The sequence below is a fragment of the Eucyclogobius newberryi genome, unplaced genomic scaffold, assembly GCF_026437365.1.
Source record: "Eucyclogobius newberryi isolate DKJ021-1_F unplaced genomic scaffold, fEucNew1.0.hap1 SCAF_7, whole genome shotgun sequence".
NCBI lineage: Eukaryota > Metazoa > Chordata > Actinopteri > Gobiiformes > Gobiidae > Eucyclogobius > Eucyclogobius newberryi.
The window spans coordinates 2,912,233-2,936,959 of record NW_027316389.1 but is presented as its reverse complement, the minus strand read 5'-3'; the positions used below and the strand labels follow the sequence as shown (position 1 = coordinate 2,936,959).

General features: G+C 50.4%; 1 protein-coding gene across 1 annotated transcript; it reads right to left on the bottom strand.

Moving 5' to 3' along the window:
• Positions 1-1,446: 1,446 nt before the first annotated feature.
• On the bottom strand, positions 1,447-24,093 carry hsd17b2 (hydroxysteroid (17-beta) dehydrogenase 2). Its single transcript, XM_072435571.1, has 5 exons — positions 23,907-24,093; positions 6,366-6,578; positions 4,572-4,757; positions 2,053-2,190; positions 1,447-1,867 (listed from the first exon to the last, which is right to left on the bottom strand). Exons 1-5 carry the CDS (start codon positions 24,091-24,093, stop codon positions 1,533-1,535), a joined length of 1,059 nt encoding a protein of 352 aa, XP_072291672.1. The 3' UTR covers positions 1,447-1,532.
• Positions 24,094-24,727: the final 634 nt, after the last annotated feature.

Here is a 24,727-nt window from a genome sequence, read left to right as displayed (position 1 = left end):
TTTAGCTACAAAACAGTCTATATCCTTTCCTCGGATCTGGGCGGGGCACACAAGCTCTCACTGAGACTACGTCACGGGGTGGGCGGGGCACTACGTCACGTGGTGGGCGGGGCACACACGCTCTCACTGAGACTACGTCACGGGGTGGGCGGGGCACTACGTCACGTGGTGGGCGGGGCACACACGCTCTCACTGAGACTACGTCACGGGGTGGGCGGGGCACTACGTCACGTGGTGGGCGGGGCACACACGCTCTCACTGAGACTACGTCACGGGGTGGGCGGGGCACTACGTCACGTGGTGGGCGGGGCACACACGCTCTCACTGAGACTACGTCACGGGGTGGGCGGGGCACTACGTCACGTGGTGGGCGGGGCACACACGCTCTCACTGAGACTACGTCACGGGGTGGGCGGGGCACTACGTCACGTGGTGGGCGGGGCACACACGCTCTCACTGAGACTACGTCACGGGGTGGGCGGGGCACTACGTCACGTGGTGGGCGGGGCACACACGCTCTCACTGAGACTACATCACGTGGTGGGCGGGGCACACACGCTCTCGCTGAGACTACGTCACATGGTGGGCGGGGCACACACGCTCTCGCTGAGACTACGTCACATGGTGGGCGGGGCACAACGCTCTCACTGAGACTACGTCACGGGGTGGGCGGGGCAGGCGGATCGCTCTTGGCGAGGGTGGGGGCGAATCTCAAACTAAGCCGTCTGCATTTCCGGGTTTGTGGGCGGGTCCAGGACATGGGTGATATTTCATAACTGTTATGTTATGGGTGATGCACAACACTTATTATGATCAAATACACTTAGGATGGACTAGGGACCGGGGGAAAAAGCATGATATGGGACCTTTAAAGTGGTGAAAAGACTCTTTCAGCGCTGGTTCCTCGCGAGTCTCAAGCTGCGGGTCTAACCCACAAGTTACAAATGGATATTCGCTGTTAGAAACAGTAAATATTTTACTGGAGGAAACGTGTTTAAATAAGTTGTTCATTTTGTGAAGTTTCAGTTTGTGTTTTTAGCTTTAGCTTTGAAAGAAAAGAGTCAGTTCTGCTGAACGTGTCGTTTCCTCTTAAAATGTCTCAAAAAACACTTTTCAAATGTAGTTTGAGTGTTCAGGCAGGTGTTCAGGCAGGTGTTCAGGCAGGCGTTCAGGCACCTGCCTGTTCAGGCAGATGTTCAGGTGGAAGTTCAGGCAGGTGTTCAGGCAGGTGTTCAGGTGGAAGTTCAGGCGAGCGTTCAGGCAGGTGTTCAGGCGGGTGTTCAGGTGGAAGTTCAGGCAGGTGTTCAGGCAGGTGTTGAGGCAGGTGTTCAGGTGGAAGTTCAGGCAGGTGTTCAGGCAGGTGTTCAGGCAAGCGTTCAGGCATGCGTTCAGGCAGGTGTTCAGGCAGGCGTTCAGGCAGGTGTTCAGGCAGGCGTTCAGGCAGGTGTTCAGGCAGGTGTTCAGGCATGCGTTCAGGCAGGTGTTCAGGCAGGCGTTCAGGCGGAAGTTCAGGCGAGCGTTCAGGTGGGCATTCAGTTGTTCAGCGCGCTGGGTTGACAGGTGTCATTCATGATCCGCAGAATGAGCCGGTCGAACACGGCGGTCGGCAGGTGTCGCTGGAGGAAGGGGAGGAGCCAGGCTCCTTGTCCCGGACAGTAGAGCGTCTTGGGCCGGCTCGACAGCAGCGCGTGCTCCAGACACTCCAGCACCGGAGAGAAGTCCTGCTCGGAATTCTGGGACATGAAGGCCAGAGAGGAGGGCAGCTGGGAGATGTAGTCCAGGCCGTAGTCCTGCAGAACCTCGGGCGTAGTGCGGGCGAGAAGCTCCTGTTTGTACCGACACACGTCCTCACGGCTGCCGAAGATCTCTGCCACGAAGAAGAGAGGATAGGTCAGAAGAAGGAAGTACTAGCAAGGAGTACTAAGTAGTAAGTCGTTAAGAGTAGTAAGTAAGTAGAGTAGTAAGAAGTAGTAAGTGCTAAGTGCTAAGTGCTAAGTGCTAAGTGCTAAGTAGTAGGTAGTAAGTAGTAGAGATGCATGACCAGTTCCATACTTGTCCTGAAGCCTGAAGGCTGAACCAGAGCCACATGAACTCCCCACTGAAACATCTCGAGTCTGAGGACTCTAGAGAAGCAGCTCAGAGCAGCTTTAGACGACGAGTAGGCCGAGAAGCGCCGCATCGGCACAGATCCTGAAAACAACCACACAACCACATCACAGGCCAACACAACCACAACACAAGCCTACACAACAGGCCTACATAACCACAACACAAGCCTACACAACAGGCCTACATAACCACAACACAAGCCTACACAACAGGCCTACATAACCACAACACAAGCCTACACAACAGGCCTACACAACCACAACACAAGCCTACACAACAGGCCTACACAACCACAACACAAGCCCACACAACAGGTCTACACAACACAAGCCTACACAACCACACAACAGGTCTACTCAACCTCACAACAGGCCTACACAACCACATCACAAACCTACACAACCACACAACAGGCCTACACAACCACATCACAAGCCTACACAACCACACAATAGGTCTACTCAACCACACAACAGGCATACTCAACCACACAACAGGTCTACTCAACCACACAACAGGTCTACTCAACCACACAACAGGCCTACTCAACCACACAACAGGCCTACACAACCACATCACAAGCCTACACAACCACACAACAGGCATACTCAACCACACAACAGGTCTACTCAACCACACAACAGGCCTACTCAACCACACAACAGGCCTACACATCCACACAACAGGCCTACTCAACCACACAACAGGCCTACACATCCACACAACAGGCCTACACAACCACACAACAGGCCTACACAACCACATCACAAGCCTACACAACCACACAATAGGTCTACTCAACCACACAACAGGCATACTCAACCACACAACAGGTCTACTCAACCACACAACAGGTCTACTCAACCACACAACAGGCCTACTCAACCACACAACAGGCCTACACAACCACATCACAAGCCTACACAACCACACAACAGGCATACTCAACCACACAACAGGTCTACTCAACCACACAACAGGCCTACTCAACCACACAACAGGCCTACACATCCACACAACAGGCCTACTCAACCACACAACAGGCCTACACATCCACACAACAGGCCTACACAACCACACAACAGGCCTACACAACCACATCACAAGCCTACACAACCACACAACAGGCATACTCAACCACACAACAGGTCTACTCAACCACACAACAGGCCTACACAACCACATCACAAGCCTACACAACCACACAACAGGCATACTCAACCACACAACAGGTCTACTCAACCACACAACAGGTCTACTCAACCACACAACAGGCATACTCAACCACACAACAGGCCTACACATCCACACAACAGGCCTACTCAACCACACAACAGGCCTACACATCCACACAACAGGCCTACACAACCACACAACAGGCCTACACAACCACATCACAAGCCTACACAACCACACAACAGGCATACTCAACCACACAACAGGTCTACTCAACCACACAACAGGCCTACTCAACCACACAACAGGCCTACACATCCACACAACAGGCCTACTCAACCACACAACAGGCCTACACATCCACACAACAGGCCTACTCAACCACACAACAGGCCTACACAACCACATCACAAGCCTACACAACCACACAACAGGCATACTCAACCACACAACAGGTCTACTCAACCACACAACAGGTCTACTCAACCACACAACAGGCATACTCAACCACACAACAGGCCTACACATCCACACAACAGGCCTACTCAACCACACAACAGGCCTACACATCCACACAACAGGCCTACACAACCACACAACAGGCCTACACAACCACATCACAAGCCTACACAACCACACAACAGGCATACTCAACCACACAACAGGCCTACTCAACCACACAACAGGCCTACACATCCACACAACAGGCCTACTCAACCACACAACAGGCCTACACAACCACACAACAGGCCTACACATCCACACAACAGGCCTACACATCCACACAACAGGCCTACACATCCACACAACAGGCCTACTCAACCACACAAAGACGTCTTAATAGAAACTCCTCGCCTGGCTTCAGGTGTAAAGTTTGTGGAGATCGATGCTGTAAATGAAATGTCTGACATCTTGGATCCAGCTACTTTTACAAACACGAGCCGCTGATAACGACGGAGGCGTTTTCTCCGTCTGTTTTGCCTCATTTTTGTCGGTTGAAAATGCAAACAGTAATTCTTTGCCACTGCAGAGTTTAGCTAGCTAAAGGAGGGGGAGATAAAGGCCACTCCAACTCAACACTTCAATGAAACACATTATTTTGGTCTTGAGCTCAACTGTGTGTGATCTTGAAGTCTGTGTCAGCGATAAATGTGGGCGGAGCTGCAGCTCGACGTCATAAATCTGCTTTTTTTTACCATTTACGGCGTTTCTTTTTTTAGATTTCAGGTACAAACTCAATATCTAGCAGAGTTGTAGACTTCTACGCTCTGATGTCGACCGCTCACCTGCCAGACTGGACACGTTGACCACTCTTCCTTTGGCTCTTCTGATCAGCGGGAGGAAGGCCTGCGTCACGGTAACGGCCGACAGGAAGTTCACCTCCATCAGCCGCCGGAAACAGGAAATGGACTGCAGCTCCGCGTCGACTGGGCACAAGAGGAGTCCGGCGTTGTTCACCAGCCCCCACAACCCTGCCACAGGAGCACGTGAAGGTTTATGGCGGTCAGTGACGCTGTGTTCTGGTCGTGTGGGTGGAGACGTGCTCCACCGTGAACAGAGCTCCAGCCTTTAGGAGGAGTCAGGACAACCACCCTTTAGGAGGAGTCAGGACAACCACCCTTCAGGAGGAGTCAGTACAACCACCCTTCAGGAGGAGTCAGTACAACCACCATTTAGGAGGAGTCAGGACAACCACCCTTCAGGAGGAGTCAGGACAACCACCCTTCAGGAGGAGTCAGGACAACCACCCTTCAGGAGGAGTCAGTACAAACACCCTTCAGGAGGAGTCAGTACAACCACCCTTTAGGAGGAGTCAGGACAACCACCCTTTAGGAGGAGTCAGGACAACCACCCTTCAGGAGGAGTCAGGACAACCACCCTTCAGGAGGAGTCAGGACAACCACCCTTCAGGAGGAGTCAGGATGTGACGGAGCCAGTGCGTCTTTAACTGGTGTCGGCGCTTATTTGCTGAGCAACCGCGCGGCCGTCATGCCCGCGCGCACTTTCCAACACACACTCATACATTCCCCGCTCCCCGCGTTTCCCTCTGTTTCATTCATTCGCATCAGACGCCACACACGCATCTTTCCCCGCACTCCTCCGTCACTAATCCGCCAAGGGTGCACACTTGCGCGCGTTAGGTTCATTCTAAGCATACACACGTCAATTGTTGCCTGTTTTGTCACGAAGCCGCGCTCCGCCGATGCGTCGCGTTGGGTCGAAACCGAGCCAGGACTTCCTGGAAGTTTAAATGCGCGTTGTTCGCGCCGTGGTGCTGACCATGTGACACCGGGTATTCTATGTGTTTATATTGCTTTATTTTGAACATGTGTATATAATTAATGATGTATTAGGTTGTAGGAAGAGGCCACAACAGTTTATTGTCAATTTATTTGGGATTTGAATTATATAGTTATTTTGCTCAGTGGGAGGGGCAAGTGAGGAATAAAGGGAGCCGCTCTTGGCTGGGGGGGGAGTCTGTCCCCAACAACAGAGAAGGAAACAGTGTGAGAGAGAGAGTTAAAAGAGAGAACGAGTTAAAGTTGAACTCATAATTGGAACTCTGTAAATATATGTTTTTGGATTTTTGGACCTTTTTGCTCACTGTATATATTTTGCACTGTTACACTATTTTTGCACTTTGGTTTGGCACAATAAATCCACCTGAGCACTTGAAATCTGACTTCGCCATATTTTTGAGGGAGAGCCCCGCTACACAGGACAACCACCCTTCAGGAGGAGTCAGTACAACCACCCTTCAGGAGGAGTCAGGACAACCACCCTTCAGGAGGAGTCAGTACAACCACCCTTTAGGAGGAGTCAGGACAACCACCCTTCAGGAGGAGTCAGGACAACCACCCTTCAGGAGGAGTCAGGACAACCACCCTTCAGGAGGAGTCAGTACAACCACCCTTTAGGAGGAGTCAGGACAACCACCCTTCAGGAGGAGTCAGGACAACCACCCTTTAGGAGGAGTCAGGACAACCACCCTTCAGGAGGAGTCAGGACAACCACCCTTCAGGAGGAGTCAGGACAACCACCCTTCAGGAGGAGTCAGGACAACCACCCTTTGAACCTACCCTTCTCCCCGAGCTGTTCTGTGATGTGCTCTTTGGCCCGTGCGACGTGCTCGGGTTTGGTGACGTCCATGTGTAAAACTGTGATGCCTTTGGGGTCCTGTTCTTTCAGGCTTTGGGCTCCGGGGCCATCAATGTCCAGGACGCCAGCAAAAATCTGCACTCCCCGTCCACTCAGCCGGAGTGCCAAAGCGTGACCGAATCCAGAGTCACAACCTGCAGAAGAAGAGCCACAAAGATGCTCCACATCACAGTCAAAATCACCAATAAATGTGAACTTTACGATTTACCGGGTAAAACTCAACTGAAGGCTTTGAATGATAGTGTTAGTATTTTACAAGGTCAGGGAATTATAATTGGACAGAATTAAAGATGTGTGTTCTAAAATAAAACACTTATCATCATATGTATCATGTATCATTTTGTAAGAGTGATTTATTTCTGGAATTTATTCTCAACAACATTGTCACTTTGTACACGTCAATAGTTATTTGTGATTCTGGAAGGTCTGGGTCTTTAAACCAGTTTGAGGCGACAAGTGGTTCAGCTGTAAGTCCTCTGGGGGCGTGGTCTGCCTCCATTGTCTAGACTTTGTGCTTTGTTTGATACGTTAGACTCTGTTTACGACAAACACACGGAATCTTCTGGCTTCATTTCCAAAGTATCCGAGGACAACCTTTGAGTCCGTCCAGTGTGTTTCTTGTGAGAGTTTAACTTCCAGTTCCTTTTTTAGCGAACGGCGACTTCAGCAGCTGACAACTCAAGTCGTGGATCGGTTGTGACTTTAGGTACGTCCACAGACCATATCCAGACGCGTCAGAGAAAGGATGCAGTTCAAAATGCTGGGCCTTGAAATTAGTTGGAGTTTAGCATCTTTGAATCTTTACCCCTGCTAGGTTCCTCAGGTCAAGCGGCCGAGATTCTCACTGAGGTCGAAGACTGTCAGGTAAGGTGTCGTCTCAGCTGAGTTCATCTCGACATATTTGTTGCTTTCCTAGCAAGACCAAGAGTGACACAAATCCAAGCGGATCGAATACTGAGGCAACTGAGGACAAACGCTCTAAACTGGAACTGATCTAATGCTAAATCTTTGGCAGCTCCAGCACATTCTTCTTTAGGAAGCGACTCTAAGACCTTGGAACAGTTTGAGATGAACTAAGATTGACTTTACTGCAGAGTTCACGTGCCTCTTAGACCAGCTGCATTGCTTGACCTTCTGTGTCAACACTTCGTCCATCGTCAGCATAGAAGTTGGTTTTGATAGACTAGATGGTTTCCTCGCTGAAGTGTCCTTCTCCTGGCAACAAAAGAACGACGAAACGACGGAACCACAGAATAAAAGAACAAAAGAACGACGGAACCACAGAATAAAAGAACGACAGAACAAAAGAATGACGGAACAAAAGAACGACGGAACCACAGAATAAAAGAACAAAAGAACGACGGAACCACAGAATAAAAGAACGACAGAACAAAAGAATGACGGAACCGCAGAACAACAGAACAAAAGAACGACGGAACAAAAGAACGACGGAACCGCAGAACAACAGAACAAAAGAACGACGGAACAAAAGAACGATGGAACCACAGAATAAAAGAACAACAGAACAAAAGAACGACGGAACGACGGAAGCACAGAATAAAAGAACGACGGAAAGAGAGAACGAAAGAACGACAGAACGACGGAACGACAGAACGAAAGAACGACAGAACAAAAGAACAAGAGAACGACGGAACAACAGAACAAAAGAACAACAGAACCAAAGAACGACAGATCAACGGAACGAAATAACGACGGAACGAAAGAACGACGAAACGAGAGAACGACGGATCGACGGAACAACAGAACAAAAGAACGACGGAACGAAAGAACAACAGAACAAAAGAACGACGGAACGACGAAGCGGCATAACGACAGATTGACGGAACAAAAGAACGACGGAACCACAGAACAACAGAACGACGGAAAGAGAGAATGATGGATCGACGGAACGACAGAACAACAGAACGACGGAAAGAGAGAACGATGGATCGACGGAACGACAGAACAAAAGAACGACGGAAAGAGAGAACGATGGATCGACGGAACGACAGAACGAAAGAACGACAGAACGACGGAACCACAGAACAAAAGAACGACGGAAAGAGAAAAAGACGGATCGACAAAACAGAAGAACAACAGAACAAAAGAATGACGGAACGACAGAACAAAAGAACGACAGAACAAAAGAACAACTGAACAACAGAACGACGGATCGACGGAACGAAAGAACGACGGAACAAAAGAACGACGGAACGAGAGAACGAAGGATCCACCGAACGGCAGAACAACAGAACAAAAGAACGACGGAACGACAGAACAAAAGAACGACAGAACAAATGAACAAAAGAACGACGAAACGACAGAACAAAAGAACGACGGAACGAGAGAACGACAGAACGAAAGAACAACAGAACGACGGAACCACAGAACAAAACAATGATGGAAAGAGAGAACGACGGATCGACGGAACGACAGAATAACAGAACAAAAGAATGACGGAACGACAGAACAACAGAACAAAAGAACAAGAGAACGACAGAACAAAAGAACGACGGAACGACAGAACAAAAGAACGACGGAACGACAGAACAACAGAACAAAAGAACGACAGAACGACAGAATAACAGAACAAAAGAACGACGGAACGAAAGAACAACAGAACAAAAGAACGACGAAGCGGCATAACGACAGATTGACGGAACAAAAGAACGACGGAACCACAGAACAACAGAACGACGGAAAGAGAGAACGATGGATCGACGGAACGACAGAACAAAAGAACGACGGAAAGAGAGAACGACAGAACGACGGAACCACAGAACAAAAGAACGACGGAAAGAGAAAAAGACGGATCGACAAAACAGAAGAACAACAGAACAAAAGAATGACGGATCGACGGAACGAAAGAACGACGGAACAAAAGAACGACGGAACGAGAGAACGAAGGATCCACCGAACGGCAGAACAACAGAACAAAAGAACGACGGAACGACAGAACAAAAGAACGACAGAACAAATGAACAAAAGAACGACGAAACGACAGAACAAAAGAACGACGGAACGAGAGAACGACAGAACGAAAGAACAACAGAACGACGGAACCACAGAACAAAACAATGATGGAAAGAGAGAACGACGGATCGACGGAACGACAGAATAACATAACAAAAGAATGACGGAACGACAGAACAACAGAACAAAAGAACAAGAGAACGACAGAACAAAAGAACGACGGAACGACAGAACAAAAGAACGACAGAACAACAGAACAAAAGAACGACAGAACGACAGAATAACAGAACAAAAGAACGACGAAGCGACATAACGACAGATTGACGGAACAAAAGAACGACGGAACCACAGAACAACAGAACGACGGAAAGAGAGAACGATGGATCGACGGAACGACAGAACAACAGAACGACGGAAAGAGAGAACGATGGATCGACGGAACGACAGAACAAAAGAACGACGGAAAGAGAGAACGATGGATCGACGGAATGACAGAACAAAAGAACGATGGAAAGAGAGAACGATGGATCGACGGAACGACAGAACAAAAGAACGACAGAACAACGGAACCACAGAACAAAAGAATGACGGAACGACAGAACAAAAGAACGACAGAACAAAAGAACGACAGAACAAAAGAACGACGGAACAACAGAACAAAAGAACAAGAGAACGACGGAACGACAGAACAAAAGAACAACAGAACGACGGATCGACGGAACGAAAGAACGACGGAACAAAAGAACGACGGAACCACAGAACAACAGAACGACGGAAAGAGAGAACGATGGATCGACGGAACGACAGAACAAAAGAACGACGGAAAGAGAGAACGATGGATCGACGGAACGACAGAACGAAAGAACGACAGAACGACAGAACGACGGAACCACAGAACAAAAGAACGACGGAAAGAGAAAAAGACGGATCGACAAAACAGAAGAACAACAGAACAAAAGAATGACGGAACGACAGAACAAAAGAACGACAGAACAAAAGAACAACTGAACAACAGAACGACGGATCGACGGAACGAAAGAACGACGGAACAAAAGAACGACGGAACGAGAGAACGAAGGATCCACCGAACGGCAGAACAACAGAACGACGGAACGACAGAACAAAAGAACGACAGAACAAATGAACAAAAGAACGACGAAACGACAGAACAAAAGAACGACGGAACGAGAGAACGACAGAACGAAAGAACAACAGAACGACGGAACCACAGAACAAAACAATGATGGAAAGAGAGAACGACGGATCGACGGAACGACAGAATAACAGAACAAAAGAATGACGGAACGACAGAACAACAGAACAAAAGAACAAGAGAACGACAGAACAAAAGAACGACGGAACGACAGAACAAAAGAACGACGGAACGACAGAACAACAGAACAAAAGAACGACAGAACGACAGAATAACAGAACAAAAGAACGACGGAACGAAAGAACAACAGAACAAAAGAACGACGAAGCGGCATAACGACAGATTGACGGAACAAAAGAACGACGGAACCACAGAACAACAGAACGACGGAAAGAGAGAACGATGGATCGACGGAACGACAGAACAAAAGAACGACGGAAAGAGAGAACGACAGAACGACGGAACCACAGAACAAAAGAACGACGGAAAGAGAAAAAGACGGATCGACAAAACAGAAGAACAACAGAACAAAAGAATGACGGATCGACGGAACGAAAGAACGACGGAACAAAAGAACGACGGAACGAGAGAACGAAGGATCCACCGAACGGCAGAACAACAGAACAAAAGAACGACGGAACGACAGAACAAAAGAACGACAGAACAAATGAACAAAAGAACGACGAAACGACAGAACAAAAGAACGACGGAACGAGAGAACGACAGAACGAAAGAACAACAGAACGACGGAACCACAGAACAAAACAATGATGGAAAGAGAGAACGACGGATCGACGGAACGACAGAATAACATAACAAAAGAATGACGGAACGACAGAACAACAGAACAAAAGAACAAGAGAACGACAGAACAAAAGAACGACGGAACGACAGAACAAAAGAACGACAGAACAACAGAACAAAAGAACGACAGAACGACAGAATAACAGAACAAAAGAACGACGGAACGAAAGAACAACAGAACAAAAGAACGACGAAGCGGCATAACGACAGATTGACGGAACAAAAGAACGACGGAACCACAGAACAACAGAACGACGGAAAGAGAGAACGATGGATCGACGGAACGACAGAACAACAGAACGACGGAAAGAGAGAACGATGGATCGACGGAACGACAGAACAACAGAACGACGGAAAGAGAGAACGACAGAACGACGGAACCACAGAACAAAAGAACGATGGAAAGAGAGAACGATGGATCGACGGAACCACAGAACAAAAGAACGACGGAAAGAGAAAAAGACGGATCGACAAAACAGAAGAACAACAGAACAAAAGAATGACGGATCGACGGAACGAAAGAACGACGGAACAAAAGAACGACGGAACGAGAGAACGAAGGATCCACCGAACGGCAGAACAACAGAACAAAAGAACGACGGAACGACAGAACAAAAGAACGACAGAACAAATGAACAAAAGAACGACGAAACGACAGAACAAAAGAACGACGGAACGAGAGAACAACAGAACGAAAGAACAACAGAACGACGGAACCACAGAACAAAACAATGATGGAAAGAGAGAACGACGGATCGACGGAACGACAGAATAACATAACAAAAGAATGACGGAACGACAGAACAACAGAACAAAAGAACAAGAGAACGACAGAACAAAAGAACGACGGAACGACAGAACAAAAGAACGACAGAACAACAGAACAAAAGAACGACAGAACGACAGAATAACAGAACAAAAGAACGACGAAGCGGCATAACGACAGATTGACGGAACAAAAGAACGACGGAACCACAGAACAACAGAACGACGGAAAGAGAGAACGATGGATCGACGGAACGACAGAACAACAGAACGACGGAAAGAGAGAACGATGGATCGACGGAACGACAGAACAAAAGAACGACGGAAAGAGAGAACGATGGATCGACGGAATGACAGAACAAAAGAACGATGGAAAGAGAGAACGATGGATCGACGGAACGACAGAACAAAAGAACGACAGAACAACGGAACCACAGAACAAAAGAATGACGGAACGACAGAACAAAAGAACGACAGAACAAAAGAACGACGGAACAACAGAACAAAAGAACAAGAGAACGACGGAACGACAGAACAAAAGAACAACAGAACGACGGATCGACGGAACGAAAGAACGACGGAACAAAAGAACGACGGAACCACAGAACAACAGAACGACGGAAAGAGAGAACGATGGATCGACGGAACGACAGAACAAAAGAACGACGGAAAGAGAGAACGATGGATCGACGGAACGACAGAACGAAAGAACGACAGAACGACGGAACCACAGAACAAAAGAACGACGGAAAGAGAAAAAGACGGATCGACAAAACAGAAGAACAACAGAACAAAAGAATGACGGAACGACAGAACAAAAGAACGACAGAACAAAAGAACAACTGAACAACAGAACGACGGATCGACGGAACGAAAGAACGACGGAACAAAAGAACGACGGAACGAGAGAACGAAGGATCCACCGAACGGCAGAACAACAGAACGACGGAACGACAGAACAAAAGAACGACAGAACAAATGAACAAAAGAACGACGAAACGACAGAACAAAAGAACGACGGAACGAGAGAACGACAGAACGAAAGAACAACAGAACGACGGAACCACAGAACAAAACAATGATGGAAAGAGAGAACGACGGATCGACGGAACGACAGAATAACATAACAAAAGAATGACGGAACGACAGAACAACAGAACAAAAGAACAAGAGAACGACAGAACAAAAGAACGACGGAACGACAGAACAAAAGAACGACGGAACGACAGAACAACAGAACAAAAGAACGACAGAACGACAGAATAACAGAACAAAAGAACGACGGAACGAAAGAACAACAGAACAAAAGAACGACGGAACCACAGAACAACAGAACGACGGAAAGAGAGAACGATGGATCGACGGAACGACAGAACAACAGAACGACGGAAAGAGAGAACGATGGATCGACGGAACGACAGAACAAAAGAACGATGGAAAGAGAGAACGATGGATCGACGGAACGACAGAACAAAAGAACGATGGAACGACAGAACGACAGAACAAAAGAACGACGGAACGACAGAACAAAAGAACGACGGAACGACAGAACGACAGAACAAAAGAACGACGGAACGACAGAACAACAGAACAAAAGAACGACAGAATAACAGAACAAAAGAACGACGGAACGATGGAACGACAGAACAGAACAAAAGGCAGTTTTTGCTGTTGATCAAAATCAGGTGTGATTCAACAGTAAGAATTTAAACATGTGTCAACAGGTCAAAACTAGGTCTAAACCAGGTCTAAACCAGGTCTAAACTAGGACTAAACCAGGTCTAAACTTGGAATAAACCAGGTCTAAACTAGGACTAAACCAGGTCTAAACTTGGAATAAACCAGGTCTAAACTAGGACTAAACCAGGTCTAAACTTGGAATAAACCAGGTCTAAACTAGGACTAAACCAGGTCTAAACTTGGAATAAACCAGGTCTAAACTAGGACTAAACCAGGTCTAAACTTGGAATAAACCAGGTCTAAACTAGGACTAAACCAGGTCTAAACTTGGAATAAACCAGGTCTAAACTAGGACTAAACCAGGTCTAAACTTGGAATAAACCAGGTCTAAACTAGGACTAAACCAGGTCTAAACTTGGAATAAACCAGGTCTAAACTAGGACTAAACCAGGTCTAAACTTGGAATAAACCAGGTCTAAACTAGGACTAAACCAGGTCTAAACTTGGAATAAACCAGGTCTAAACTAGGATTTAACCAGGGGATTACTCTGGGATTACTCTGGGATTACACCGACAGTAAATAGTGTTTGTATTTACTGTCTGGTTGGTTTTCATAATCTTTAACAAAGTCATTAAAGGAGTGAGATTCACACTACAATTATATAATTGTAAAACAACAATAACAATTATTATAATCATTATAATTATTATAATTCCAGCGCTCCCTGTGCTCCAGAGTCAGAGCAGGACAGAGGAGGAGGAGCAGAGCAGGAGGAGCAGAGCAGGAGGAGAAGAGCAGGGGGAGAAGAGCAGGAGGAGAGCAGGAGGAGAAGAGGAGGAGGAGAGCAGGAGGAGAAGAGGAGGAGGAGAGCAGGAGGAGAAGAGGAGGAGGAGAGCAGGAGGAGAAGAGGAGGAGGAGAAGAGGAGGAGGAGAAGAGCAGGAGGAGAGGAGGAGGAGGAGAAGAGCAGGAGGAGAGGAGGAGGAGAAGAGCAGGAGAAGAGCAGGAGGAGAAGAGGAGGAGGAGGAGAAGAGCAGGAGGAGAAGAGGAGGAGGAGAAGAGCAGGAGAAGAGCAGGAGAAGAGGAGGAGGAGGAGAAGAGCAGGAGGAGAGGAGGAGGAGAAGAGCAGGAGAAGAGCAGGAGGAGCGGACCCTCTAGAGTATAACAGTATTGCACATGAGAGTATTGCACATGGGTATGACAGTATTGCAGGTGGGTATGACAGTATTGCACATGAGAGTATTGCACATGGGTATGTCAGTATTGCACATGGGTATGACAGTATTGCACATGAGAGTATTGCACATGGGTATGTCAGTATTGCACATGGGTATGTCAGTATTGCACATGGGTATGACAGTATTGCACATGGATATGACAGTATTGCACATGGATATGACAGTATTGCACATGGGTATGACAGTATTGCACATGGGTATGACAGTATTGCACATGGGTATGACAGTATTGCACATGGGTATGACAGTATTGCACATGGGTATGACAGTATTGCACATGGATATGACAGTATTGCACATGGGTATGACAGTATTGCACATGGGTATGACAGTATTGCATATGACAGTATTGCACATGGATATGACAGTATTGCACATGGGTATGACAGTATTGCACATGGATATGACAGTATTGCACATGGATATGACAGTATTGCACATGGATATGACAGTATTGCACATGACAGTATTGCACATGGATATGACAGTATTGCACATGAGAGTATTGCACATGGGTATGATAGTATTGCACGTGGGTATGACAGTATTGCACATGGGTATGTCAGTATTGCACATGGGTATGACAGTATTGCACATGGGTATGTGCAGTATGACAGTATTGCATATGAGAGTATTGCATATGGGTATGAGAGTATTGCACATGGGTATGACAGTATTGCACATGGATAAGTCAGTATTGCACATGGGTATGACAGATTTGCATATGACAGTATTGCACATGGGTATGACAGTATTGCACATGGGTGTGACAGTGTTTGTTGTAGAGTGTGACAGCAGCAGAAGGACTGTGAAACGTCTCCTTCACACAGCGAGGGTGGATCAGTCACTGAAGCTGTTCTCCAGGGTGGACAGAGTTTCCTGCAGGGGACAGAGTGTCCTGCAGGGGGCGACACTCATGGTCCAGCATAGATGTGCGTTTAGTCTGTCACTGAAGCCTCAACATTGTCAGAGTAAAACCAGCAGGAGGCCGGTCCATGTTTAGTCCTGACTCTGGCACCAGCAGGAGGCCGCTCCATGTTTAGTCCTGACTCTGGCACCAGCAGGAGGCCGGTCCATGTTTAGTCCTGACTCTGGCACCAGCAGGAGGCCGCTCCATGTTTAGTCCTGACTCTGGCACCAGCAGGAGGCCGGTCCATGTTTAGTCCTGACTCTGGCACCAGCAGGAGGCCGGTCCATGTTTAGTCCTGACTCTGGCACCAGCAGGAGGCCGGTCCATGTTTAGTCCTGACTCTGGCACCAGCAGGAGGCCGGTCCATGTTTAGGCATGACTCTGGCACCAGCAGGAGGCCGGTCCATGTTTAGGCATGACTCTGGCACCAGCAGGAGGCCGGTCCATGTTTAGGCATGACTCTGGGCACCAGCAGGAGGCCGGTCCATGTTTAGTCCTGACTCTGGCACCAGCAGGAGGCCGGTCTGTGTTTAGTCCTGACTCTGGCACCAGCAGGAGGCCGGTCCATGTTTAGGCATGACTCTGGCACCAGCAGGAGGCCGGTCCATGTTTAGGCATGACTCTGGCACCAGCAGGAGGCCGGTCCATGTTTAGTCCTGACTCTGGCACCAGCAGGAGGCCGGTCCATTGTTTAGGCATGACTCTGGCACCAGCAGGAGGCCGGTCCATTGTTTAGGCATGACTCTGGCACCAGCAGGAGGCCGGTCCATGTTTAGGCATGACTCTGGCACCAGCAGGAGGCCGGTCCATGTTTAGGCATGACTCTGGCACCAGCAGGAGGCCGGTCCATGTTTAGGCATGACTCTGGCACCAGCAGGAGGCCGGTCCATGTTTAGGCATGACTCTGGCACCAGCAGGAGGCCGGTCCATGTTTAGTCCTGACTCTGGCACCAGCAGGAGGCCGGTCCATGTTTAGTCCTGACTCTGGCACCAGCAGGAGGCCGCTCCATGTTTAGTCCTGACTCTGGCACCAGCAGGAGGCCGGTCCATGTTTAGTCCTGACTCTGGCACCAGCAGGAGGCCGGTCCATTGTTTGGTCCTGACTCTGGCACCAGCAGGAGGCCGGTCCATGTTTAGTCCTGACTCTGGCACCAGCAGGAGGCCGCTCCATGTTTAGTCCTGACTCTGGCACCAGCAGGAGGCCGCTCCATGTTTAGTCCTGACTCTGGCACCAGCAGGAGGCCGGTCCATTGTTTAGTCCTGACTCTGGCACCAGCAGGAGGCCGGTCCATGTTTAGTCCTGACTCTGGTACCAGCAGGAGGCCGGTCCATTGTTTAGTCCTGACTCTGGCACCAGCAGGAGGCCGGTCCATTGTTTAGTCCTGACTCTGGCACCAGCAGGAGGCCGGTCCATTGTTTAGTCCTGACTCTGGCACCAGCAGGAGGCCGCTCCATGTTTAGTCCTGACTCTGGCACCAGCAGGAGGCCGGTCCATTGTTTAGTCCTGACTCTGGCACCAGCAGGAGGCCGGTCCATGTTTAGTCCTGACTCTGGTACCAGCAGGAGGCCGGTCCATTGTTTAGTCCTGACTCTGGCACCAGCAGGAGGCCGGTCCATTGTTTAGTCCTGACTCTGGCACCAGCAGGAGGCCGGTCCATTGTTTAGTCCTGACTCTGGCACCAGCAGGAGGCCGCTCCATGTTTAGTCCTGACTCTGGCACCAGCAGGAGGCCGCTCCATGTTTAGGCATGACTCTGGCACCAGCAGGAGGCCGGTCCATGTTTAGGCCTGACTCTGGCACAAGCAGGAGGCCGGTCCATGTTTAGTCCTGACTCTGGCACCAGCAGGAGGCCGGTCCATGTTTAGTCCTGACTCTGGCACCAGCAGGAGGCCGGTCCATTGTTTATTCCTGACTCTGGCACCAGCAGGAGGCCGGTCCATTGTTTAGTCCTGACTCTGGCACCAGCAGGAGGCCGCTCCATGTTTAGTCCTGACTCTGGCACCAGCAGGAGGCCGCTCCATGTTTAGGCATGACTCTGGCACCAGCAGGAGGCCGGTCCATGTTTAGGCATGACTCTGGCACCAGCAGGAGGCCGGTCCATGTTTAGTCCTGACTCTGGCACCAGCAGGAGGCCGGTCCATGTTTAGTCCTGACTCTGGCACCAGCAGGAGGCCGGTCCATGTTTAGTCCTGACTCTGGCACCAGCAGGAGGCCGCTCCATGTTTAGTCCTGACTCTGGCACCAGCAGGAGGCCGGTCCATGTTTAGTCCTGACTCTGGCACCAGCAGGAGGCCGGTCCATGTTTAGTCCTGACTCTGGCACCAGCAGGAGGCCGGTCCATGTTTAGTCCTGACTCTGGCACCAGCAGGAGGCCGGTCCATGTTTTGTCCTGACTCTGGCACCAGCAGGAGGCCACTCCATGTTTTGTCCTGACTCTGGCACCAGCAGGAGGCCGGTCCATGTTTAGTCCTGACTCTGGCACCAGCAGGAGGCCGGTCCATGTTTTGTCCTGACTCTGGCACCAGCAGGAGGCCACTCCATGTTTTGTCCTGACTCTGGCACCAGCAGGAGGCCGGTCCATGTTTAGTCCTGACTCTGGCACCAGCAGGAGGCCGGTCCATGTTTAGTCCTGACTCTGGCACCAGCAGGAGGCCGCTCCATGTTTAGTCCTGACTCTGGCACCAGCAGGAGGCCGGTCCATGTTTAGTCCTGACTCTGGCACCAGCAGGAGGCCGGTCCATGTTTAGTCCTGACTCTGGCACCAGCAGGAGGCCGGTCCATGTTTTGTCCTGACTCTGGCACCAGCAGGAGGCCACTCCATGTTTTGTCCTGACTCTGGCACCAGCAGGAGGCCGGTCCATGTTTAGTCCTGACTCTGGCACCAGCAGGAGGCCGGTCCATGTTTTGTCCTGACTCTGGCACCAGCAGGAGGCCACTCCATGTTTTGTCCTGACTCTGGCACCAGCAGGAGGCCGGTCCATGTTTAGTCCTGACTCTGGCACCAGCAGGAGGCCGGTCCATGTTTAGTCCTGACTCTGGCACCAGCAGGAGGCCGGTCCATGTTTTGTCCTGACTCTGGCACCAGCAGGAGGCCGCTCCATGTTTAGTCCTGACTCTGGCACCAGCAGGAGGCCTGTCCATGTTTAGTCCTGACTCTGGCACCAGCAGGAGGCCTGTCCATGTTTAGTCCTGACTCTGGCACCAGCAGGAGGCCGGTCCATGTTTAGTCCTGACTCTGGCACCAGCAGGAGGCCGGTCCATGTTTTGTCCTGACTCTGGCACCAGCAGGAGGCCGCTCCATGTTTAGTCCTGACTCTGGCACCAGCAGGAGGCCGGTCCATGTTTAGTCCTGACTCTGGCACCAGCAGGAGGCCGGTCCATGTTTAGTCCTGACTCTGGCACCAGCAGGAGGCCGGTCCATGTTTTGTCCTGACTCTGGCACCAGCAGGAGGCCGGTCCATGTTTAGTCCTGACTCTGGCACCAGCAGGAGGCCGGTCCATGTTTAGTCCTGACTCTGGCACCAGCAGGAGGCCGCTCCATGTTTAGTCCTGACTCTGGCACCAGCAGGAGGCCGGTCCATGTTTAGTCCTGACTCTGGCACCAGCAGGAGGCCGGTCCATGTTTAGTCCTGACTCTGGCACCAGCAGGAGGCCGGTCCATGTTTAGTCCTGACTCTGGCACCAGCAGGAGGCCACTCCATGTTTAGTCCTGACTCTGGCACCAGCAAGAGGCCGGTCCATGTTTAGTCCTGACTCTGGCACCAGCAGGAGGCCGCTCCATGTTTAGTCCTGACTCTGGCACCAGCAGGAGGCCGGTCCATGTTTAGTCCTGACTCTGGCACCAGCAGGAGGCCGGTCCATGTTTAGTCCTGACTCTGGCACCAGCAGGAGGCCGGTCCATGTTTTGTCCTGACTCTGGCACCAGCAGGAGGCCACTCCATGTTTTGTCCTGACTCTGGCACCAGCAGGAGGCCGGTCCATGTTTAGTCCTGACTCTGGCACCAGCAGGAGGCCGGTCCATGTTTTGTCCTGACTCTGGCACCAGCAGGAGGCCACTCCATGTTTTGTCCTGACTCTGGCACCAGCAGGAGGCCGGTCCATGTTTAGTCCTGACTCTGGCACCAGCAGGAGGCCGGTCCATGTTTAGTCCTGACTCTGGCACCAGCAGGAGGCCGGTCCATGTTTAGTCCTGACTCTGGCACCAGCAGGAGGCCGGTCCATGTTTTGTCCTGACTCTGGCACCAGCAGGAGGCCGCTCCATGTTTAGTCCTGACTCTGGCACCAGCAGGAGGCCTGTCCATGTTTAGTCCTGACTCTGGCACCAGCAGGAGGCCGGTCCATGTTTAGTCCCGACTCTGGCACCAGCAGGAGGCCGGTCCATGTTTTGTCCTGACTCTGGCACCAGCAGGAGGCCGCTCCATGTTTAGTCCTGACTCTGGCACCAGCAGGAGGCCGGTCCATGTTTAGTCCTGACTCTGGCACCAGCAGGAGGCCGGTCCATGTTTAGTCCTGACTCTGGCACCAGCAGGAGGCCGGTCCATGTTTTGTCCTGACTCTGGCACCAGCAGGAGACCGGTCCATGTTTAGTCCTGACTCTGGCACCAGCAGGAGGCCGGTCCATGTTTAGTCCTGACTCTGGCACCAGCAGGAGGCCGCTCCATGTTTAGTCCTGACTCTGGCACCAGCAGGAGGCCGGTCCATGTTTAGTCCTGACTCTGGCACCAGCAGGAGGCCGGTCCATGTTTAGTCCTGACTCTGGCACCAGCAGGAGGCCGGTCCATGTTTAGTCCTGACTCTGGCACCAGCAGGAGGCCACTCCATGTTTAGTCCTGACTCTGGCACCAGCAAGAGGCCGGTCCATGTTTAGTCCTGACTCTGGCACCAGCAGGAGGCCGGTCCATGTTTTGTCCTGACTCTGGCACCAGCAGGAGGCCACTCCATGTTTTGTCCTGACTCTGGCACCAGCAGGAGGCCACTCCATGTTTTGTCCTGACTCTGGCACCAGCAGGAGGCCACTCCATGTTTTGTCCTGACTCTGGCACCAGCAGGAGGCCACTCCATGTTTAGTCCTGACTCTGGCACCAGCAGGAGGCCACTCCATGTTTTGTCCTGACTCTGGCACCAGCAGGAGGCCACTCCATGTTTAGTCCTGACTCTGGCACCAGCAGGAGGCCACTCCATGTTTTGTCCTGACTCTGGCACCAGCAGGAGGCCGGTCCATGTTTAGTCCTGACTCTGGCACCAGCAGGAGGCCGGTCCATGTTTAGTCCTGACTCTGGCACCAGCAGGAGGCCGGTCCATGTTTTGTCCTGACTCTGGCACCAGCAGGAGGCCGCTCCATGTTTAGTCCTGACTCTGGCACCAGCAGGAGGCCGGTCCATGTTTAGTCCTGACTCTGGCACCAGCAGGAGGCCGGTCCATGTTTAGTCCTGACTCTGGCACCAGCAGGAGGCCGGTCCATGTTTAGTCCTGACTCTGGCACCAGCAGGAGGCCACTCCATGTTTAGTCCTGACTCTGGCACCAGCAAGAGGCCGGTCCATGTTTAGTCCTGACTCTGGCACCAGCAGGAGGCCGGTCCATGTTTTGTCCTGACTCTGGCACCAGCAGGAGGCCACTCCATGTTTTGTCCTGACTCTGGCACCAGCAGGAGGCCACTCCATGTTTTGTCCTGACTCTGGCACCAGCAGGAGGCCACTCCATGTTTAGTCCTGACTCTGGCACCAGCAGGAGGCCACTCCATGTTTTGTCCTGACTCTGGCACCAGCAGGAGGCCACTCCATGTTTTGTCCTGACTCTGGCACCAGCAGGAGGCCGGTCCATGTTTTGTCCTGACTCTGGCACCAGCAGGAGGCCACTCCATGTTTTGTCCTGACTCTGGCACCAGCAGGAGGCCACTCCATGTTTAGTCCTGACTCTGGCACCAGCAGGAGGCCACTCCATGTTTTGTCCTGACTCTGGCACCAGCAGGAGGCCACTCCATGTTTAGTCCTGACTCTGGCACCAGCAGGAGGCCACTCCATGTTTTGTCCTGACTCTGGCACCAGCAGGAGGCCACTCCATGTTTTGTCCTGACTCTGGCACCAGCAGGAGGCCGGTCCATGTTTTGTCCTGACTCTGGCACCAGCAGGAGGCCACTCCATGTTTTGTCCTGACTCTGGCACCAGCAGGAGGCCGCTCCATGTTTAGTCCTGACTCTGGCACCAGCAGGAGGCCGGTCCATGTTTAGTCCTGACTCTGGCACCAGCAGGAGGCCGGTCCATGTTTAGTCCTGACTCTGGCACCAGCAGGAGGCCGGTCCATGTTTTGTCCTGACTCTGGCACCAGCAGGAGGCCGCTCCATGTTTAGTCCTGACTCTGGCACCAGCAGGAGGCCGGTCCATGTTTAGTCCTGACTCTGGCACCAGCAGGAGGCCGGTCCATGTTTAGTCCTGACTCTGGCACCAGCAGGAGGCCACTCCATGTTTTGTCCTGACTCTGGCACCAGCAGGAGGCCACTCCATGTTTAGTCCTGACTCTGGCACCAGCCCAGTCTGTGCATACGACTGAAAGCATCTCTGTAAAACCATCACTAAACGTTGTCAGTGCTGGAGAGGTTTGTGTAAAACAATGAAGAGAATGAGACTGTTTTAGCTCCATTTTAAAGGAGACAAACTCACATGATGAAAAGACCACAAAAGAACAAACTGTGGGTCATTATTTCATCTCTAAAGACAGCACATACTCCGCCCCCTTTTTTGTTTTTGTGTTTCAGATTGAAAGTTGGGTGGAGCAGATTCTATCAGAACTACATTTCCTGTGTTTTTGTCAAGCCATGTTTCAGTTAAAAACATAAAATCAAGATTATAAGAAGAAATAAAATGATGAATTAAGAGTGATTTGTGGCATAAGGATCTGACATTATCACAGTTAGCTTCAGACGAGTGTCAGTGACTGGGCCTCATCTTCTCACATATGAATCACATTTCTCAGATTGGGCCTGACTCGCATTTTGTTTTCCCATCTGTGTGATGTGACTACAGTCACGTGTCGCCGACTCGTCACGTGTCAGCGTCTGCATCATATAAAACTGTCAAAATGTTCTTCAAATCTTTGGTTTACTTAAAAAGTCATAAATAAAATGTTTGGAAGACAAACACTGATTGAAAAGCAAGGGCCAGCGCTCCAGACCCTGCACCGAGGGGCCTGGGCCGTTCAGGACGGGCTCTCCAGAAATCAGGATCAGGGACTAAACCCATATTTAAAGTGGTCCAACTGAAGCAGTGTGTGTACAGTGTGTACAGTGTGTAAAGTGTGTGTAAAGTGTGTGTAGTGTGCAAAGTGTGTGTAAAGTGTGTGTAAAGTGTGTGTACTGTGTGTGTACAGTGTGTGTACAGTGTGTGTACAGTGTGTGTACAGTGTGTGTACAGTGTGTAAAGTGTGTGTACAGTGTGTAAAGTGTGTGTACAGTGTGTGTACAGTGTGTGTACAGTGTGTGTACAGTGTGTGTACAGTGTGTAAAGTGTGTAAAGTGTGTGTACAGTGTGTAAAGTGTGTGTAAAGTGTGTGTAGTGTGTAAAGTGTGTGTAAAGTGTGTGTAGTGTGTAAAGTGTGTGTACAGTGCGTGTACAGTGTGTAAAGTGTGTAGTGTGTGTACAGTGTGTGTACAGTGTGTGTACAGTGTGTAAAGTGTGTGTAGTGTGTAAAGTGTGTGTAGTGTGTAAAGTGTGTGTAAAGTGTGTACAGTGTGTACAGTGTGTGTACAGTGTGTGTACAGTGCGTGTACAGTGTGTAAAGTGTGTACAGTGTGTGTACAGTGTGTGTACAGTGTGTGTACAGTGTGTAAAGTGTGTGTAGTGTGTAAAGTGTGTGTAAAGTGTGTGTAAAGTGTGTGTAAAGTGTGTACAGTGTGTACAGTGCGTGTACATTGTGTGTGTAAAGCGTGTAAAGGGGCGTGTCTGACCTGTGATGAGCGCACTTCTCGTCGATGAAAGCAGCGTCTCTTCTCCGCTCCACGCGCGTGTCCCCAGCGCACCGCACATCAAAGCCGCCACAGCCACGAGCCCCGCCCACGCGCCCCACGCGCACAGACCCCCAGCCACGCACGCGCTCACGCACACGGTCAGCAGCAGCACGCGCGGCAGCTCCATGTCACCGACGCACACTGACGCACGGCAGACGCACACCTGAGAGCGCAGGTACAGGAGCCACGCCCTCCGCACAAGCAGCAGGCGGGTTTATAGTTTGTAGCCCCGCCCCCAAAGTTTGTTCTTTCAGCCAAAGTCCTTTTGTTCATTCTGCTGCTGTCAAAACTGCTCCCACTGAACTGCAGCCAATGTCCATAGCAACACCATAGCAACACCTGTTTGAGTTCAAAGGGGGCGGGGCTTAGGCAGCAGAACTTCTTATGAGGAATGAAATGTCTTATATGAAGTTTGTTCTTGTTCTAAGCTCATGAAGTGAGTGTGCCTAAGGCTGGTTTATAGTGCCACGCCTCCTGATGCACACGCAGCCAATCAGAAAACCTGAGGCTCTTGTTACTTTTAATGGCGGCTGCATTTACCGCCACAAACAAAAAGATGTTGAAAAATGGACTCTTGTTTAAGTCCAAGTTAAAGGATTGAAACTATTAAAATGAATGTTTTGCTCAGATTTCTCTCTCTGTTCCAGATTCTTCTGATTTCCATCTCCGACTGTTTGATGATGACCGCGGTGAAGCTAGTTTACGTTGGACATTCGTCTCCGCAACAAGAGCAGGAGCTTCCTCTGAGGGGCCCCGCCTGC

Bases quoted from the DNA above. Each gene is read 5' to 3' on its own strand.
- hsd17b2 (XM_072435571.1), bottom strand. From the start codon at position 24,093: ATGGAGCTGCCGCGCGTGCTGCTGCTGACCGTGTGCGTGAGCGCGTGC. The intron at 4,758-6,365 runs GTAGGTTCAAAG...CTCCTGTGGCAG, and splicing joins AGAACAGCTCGGGGAGAAGG to GGTTGTGGGGGCTGGTGAAC. The intron at 2,191-4,571 runs GTGAGCGGTCGA...GGTTGTTTTCAG, and splicing joins CAACGTGTCCAGTCTGGCAG to GATCTGTGCCGATGCGGCGC.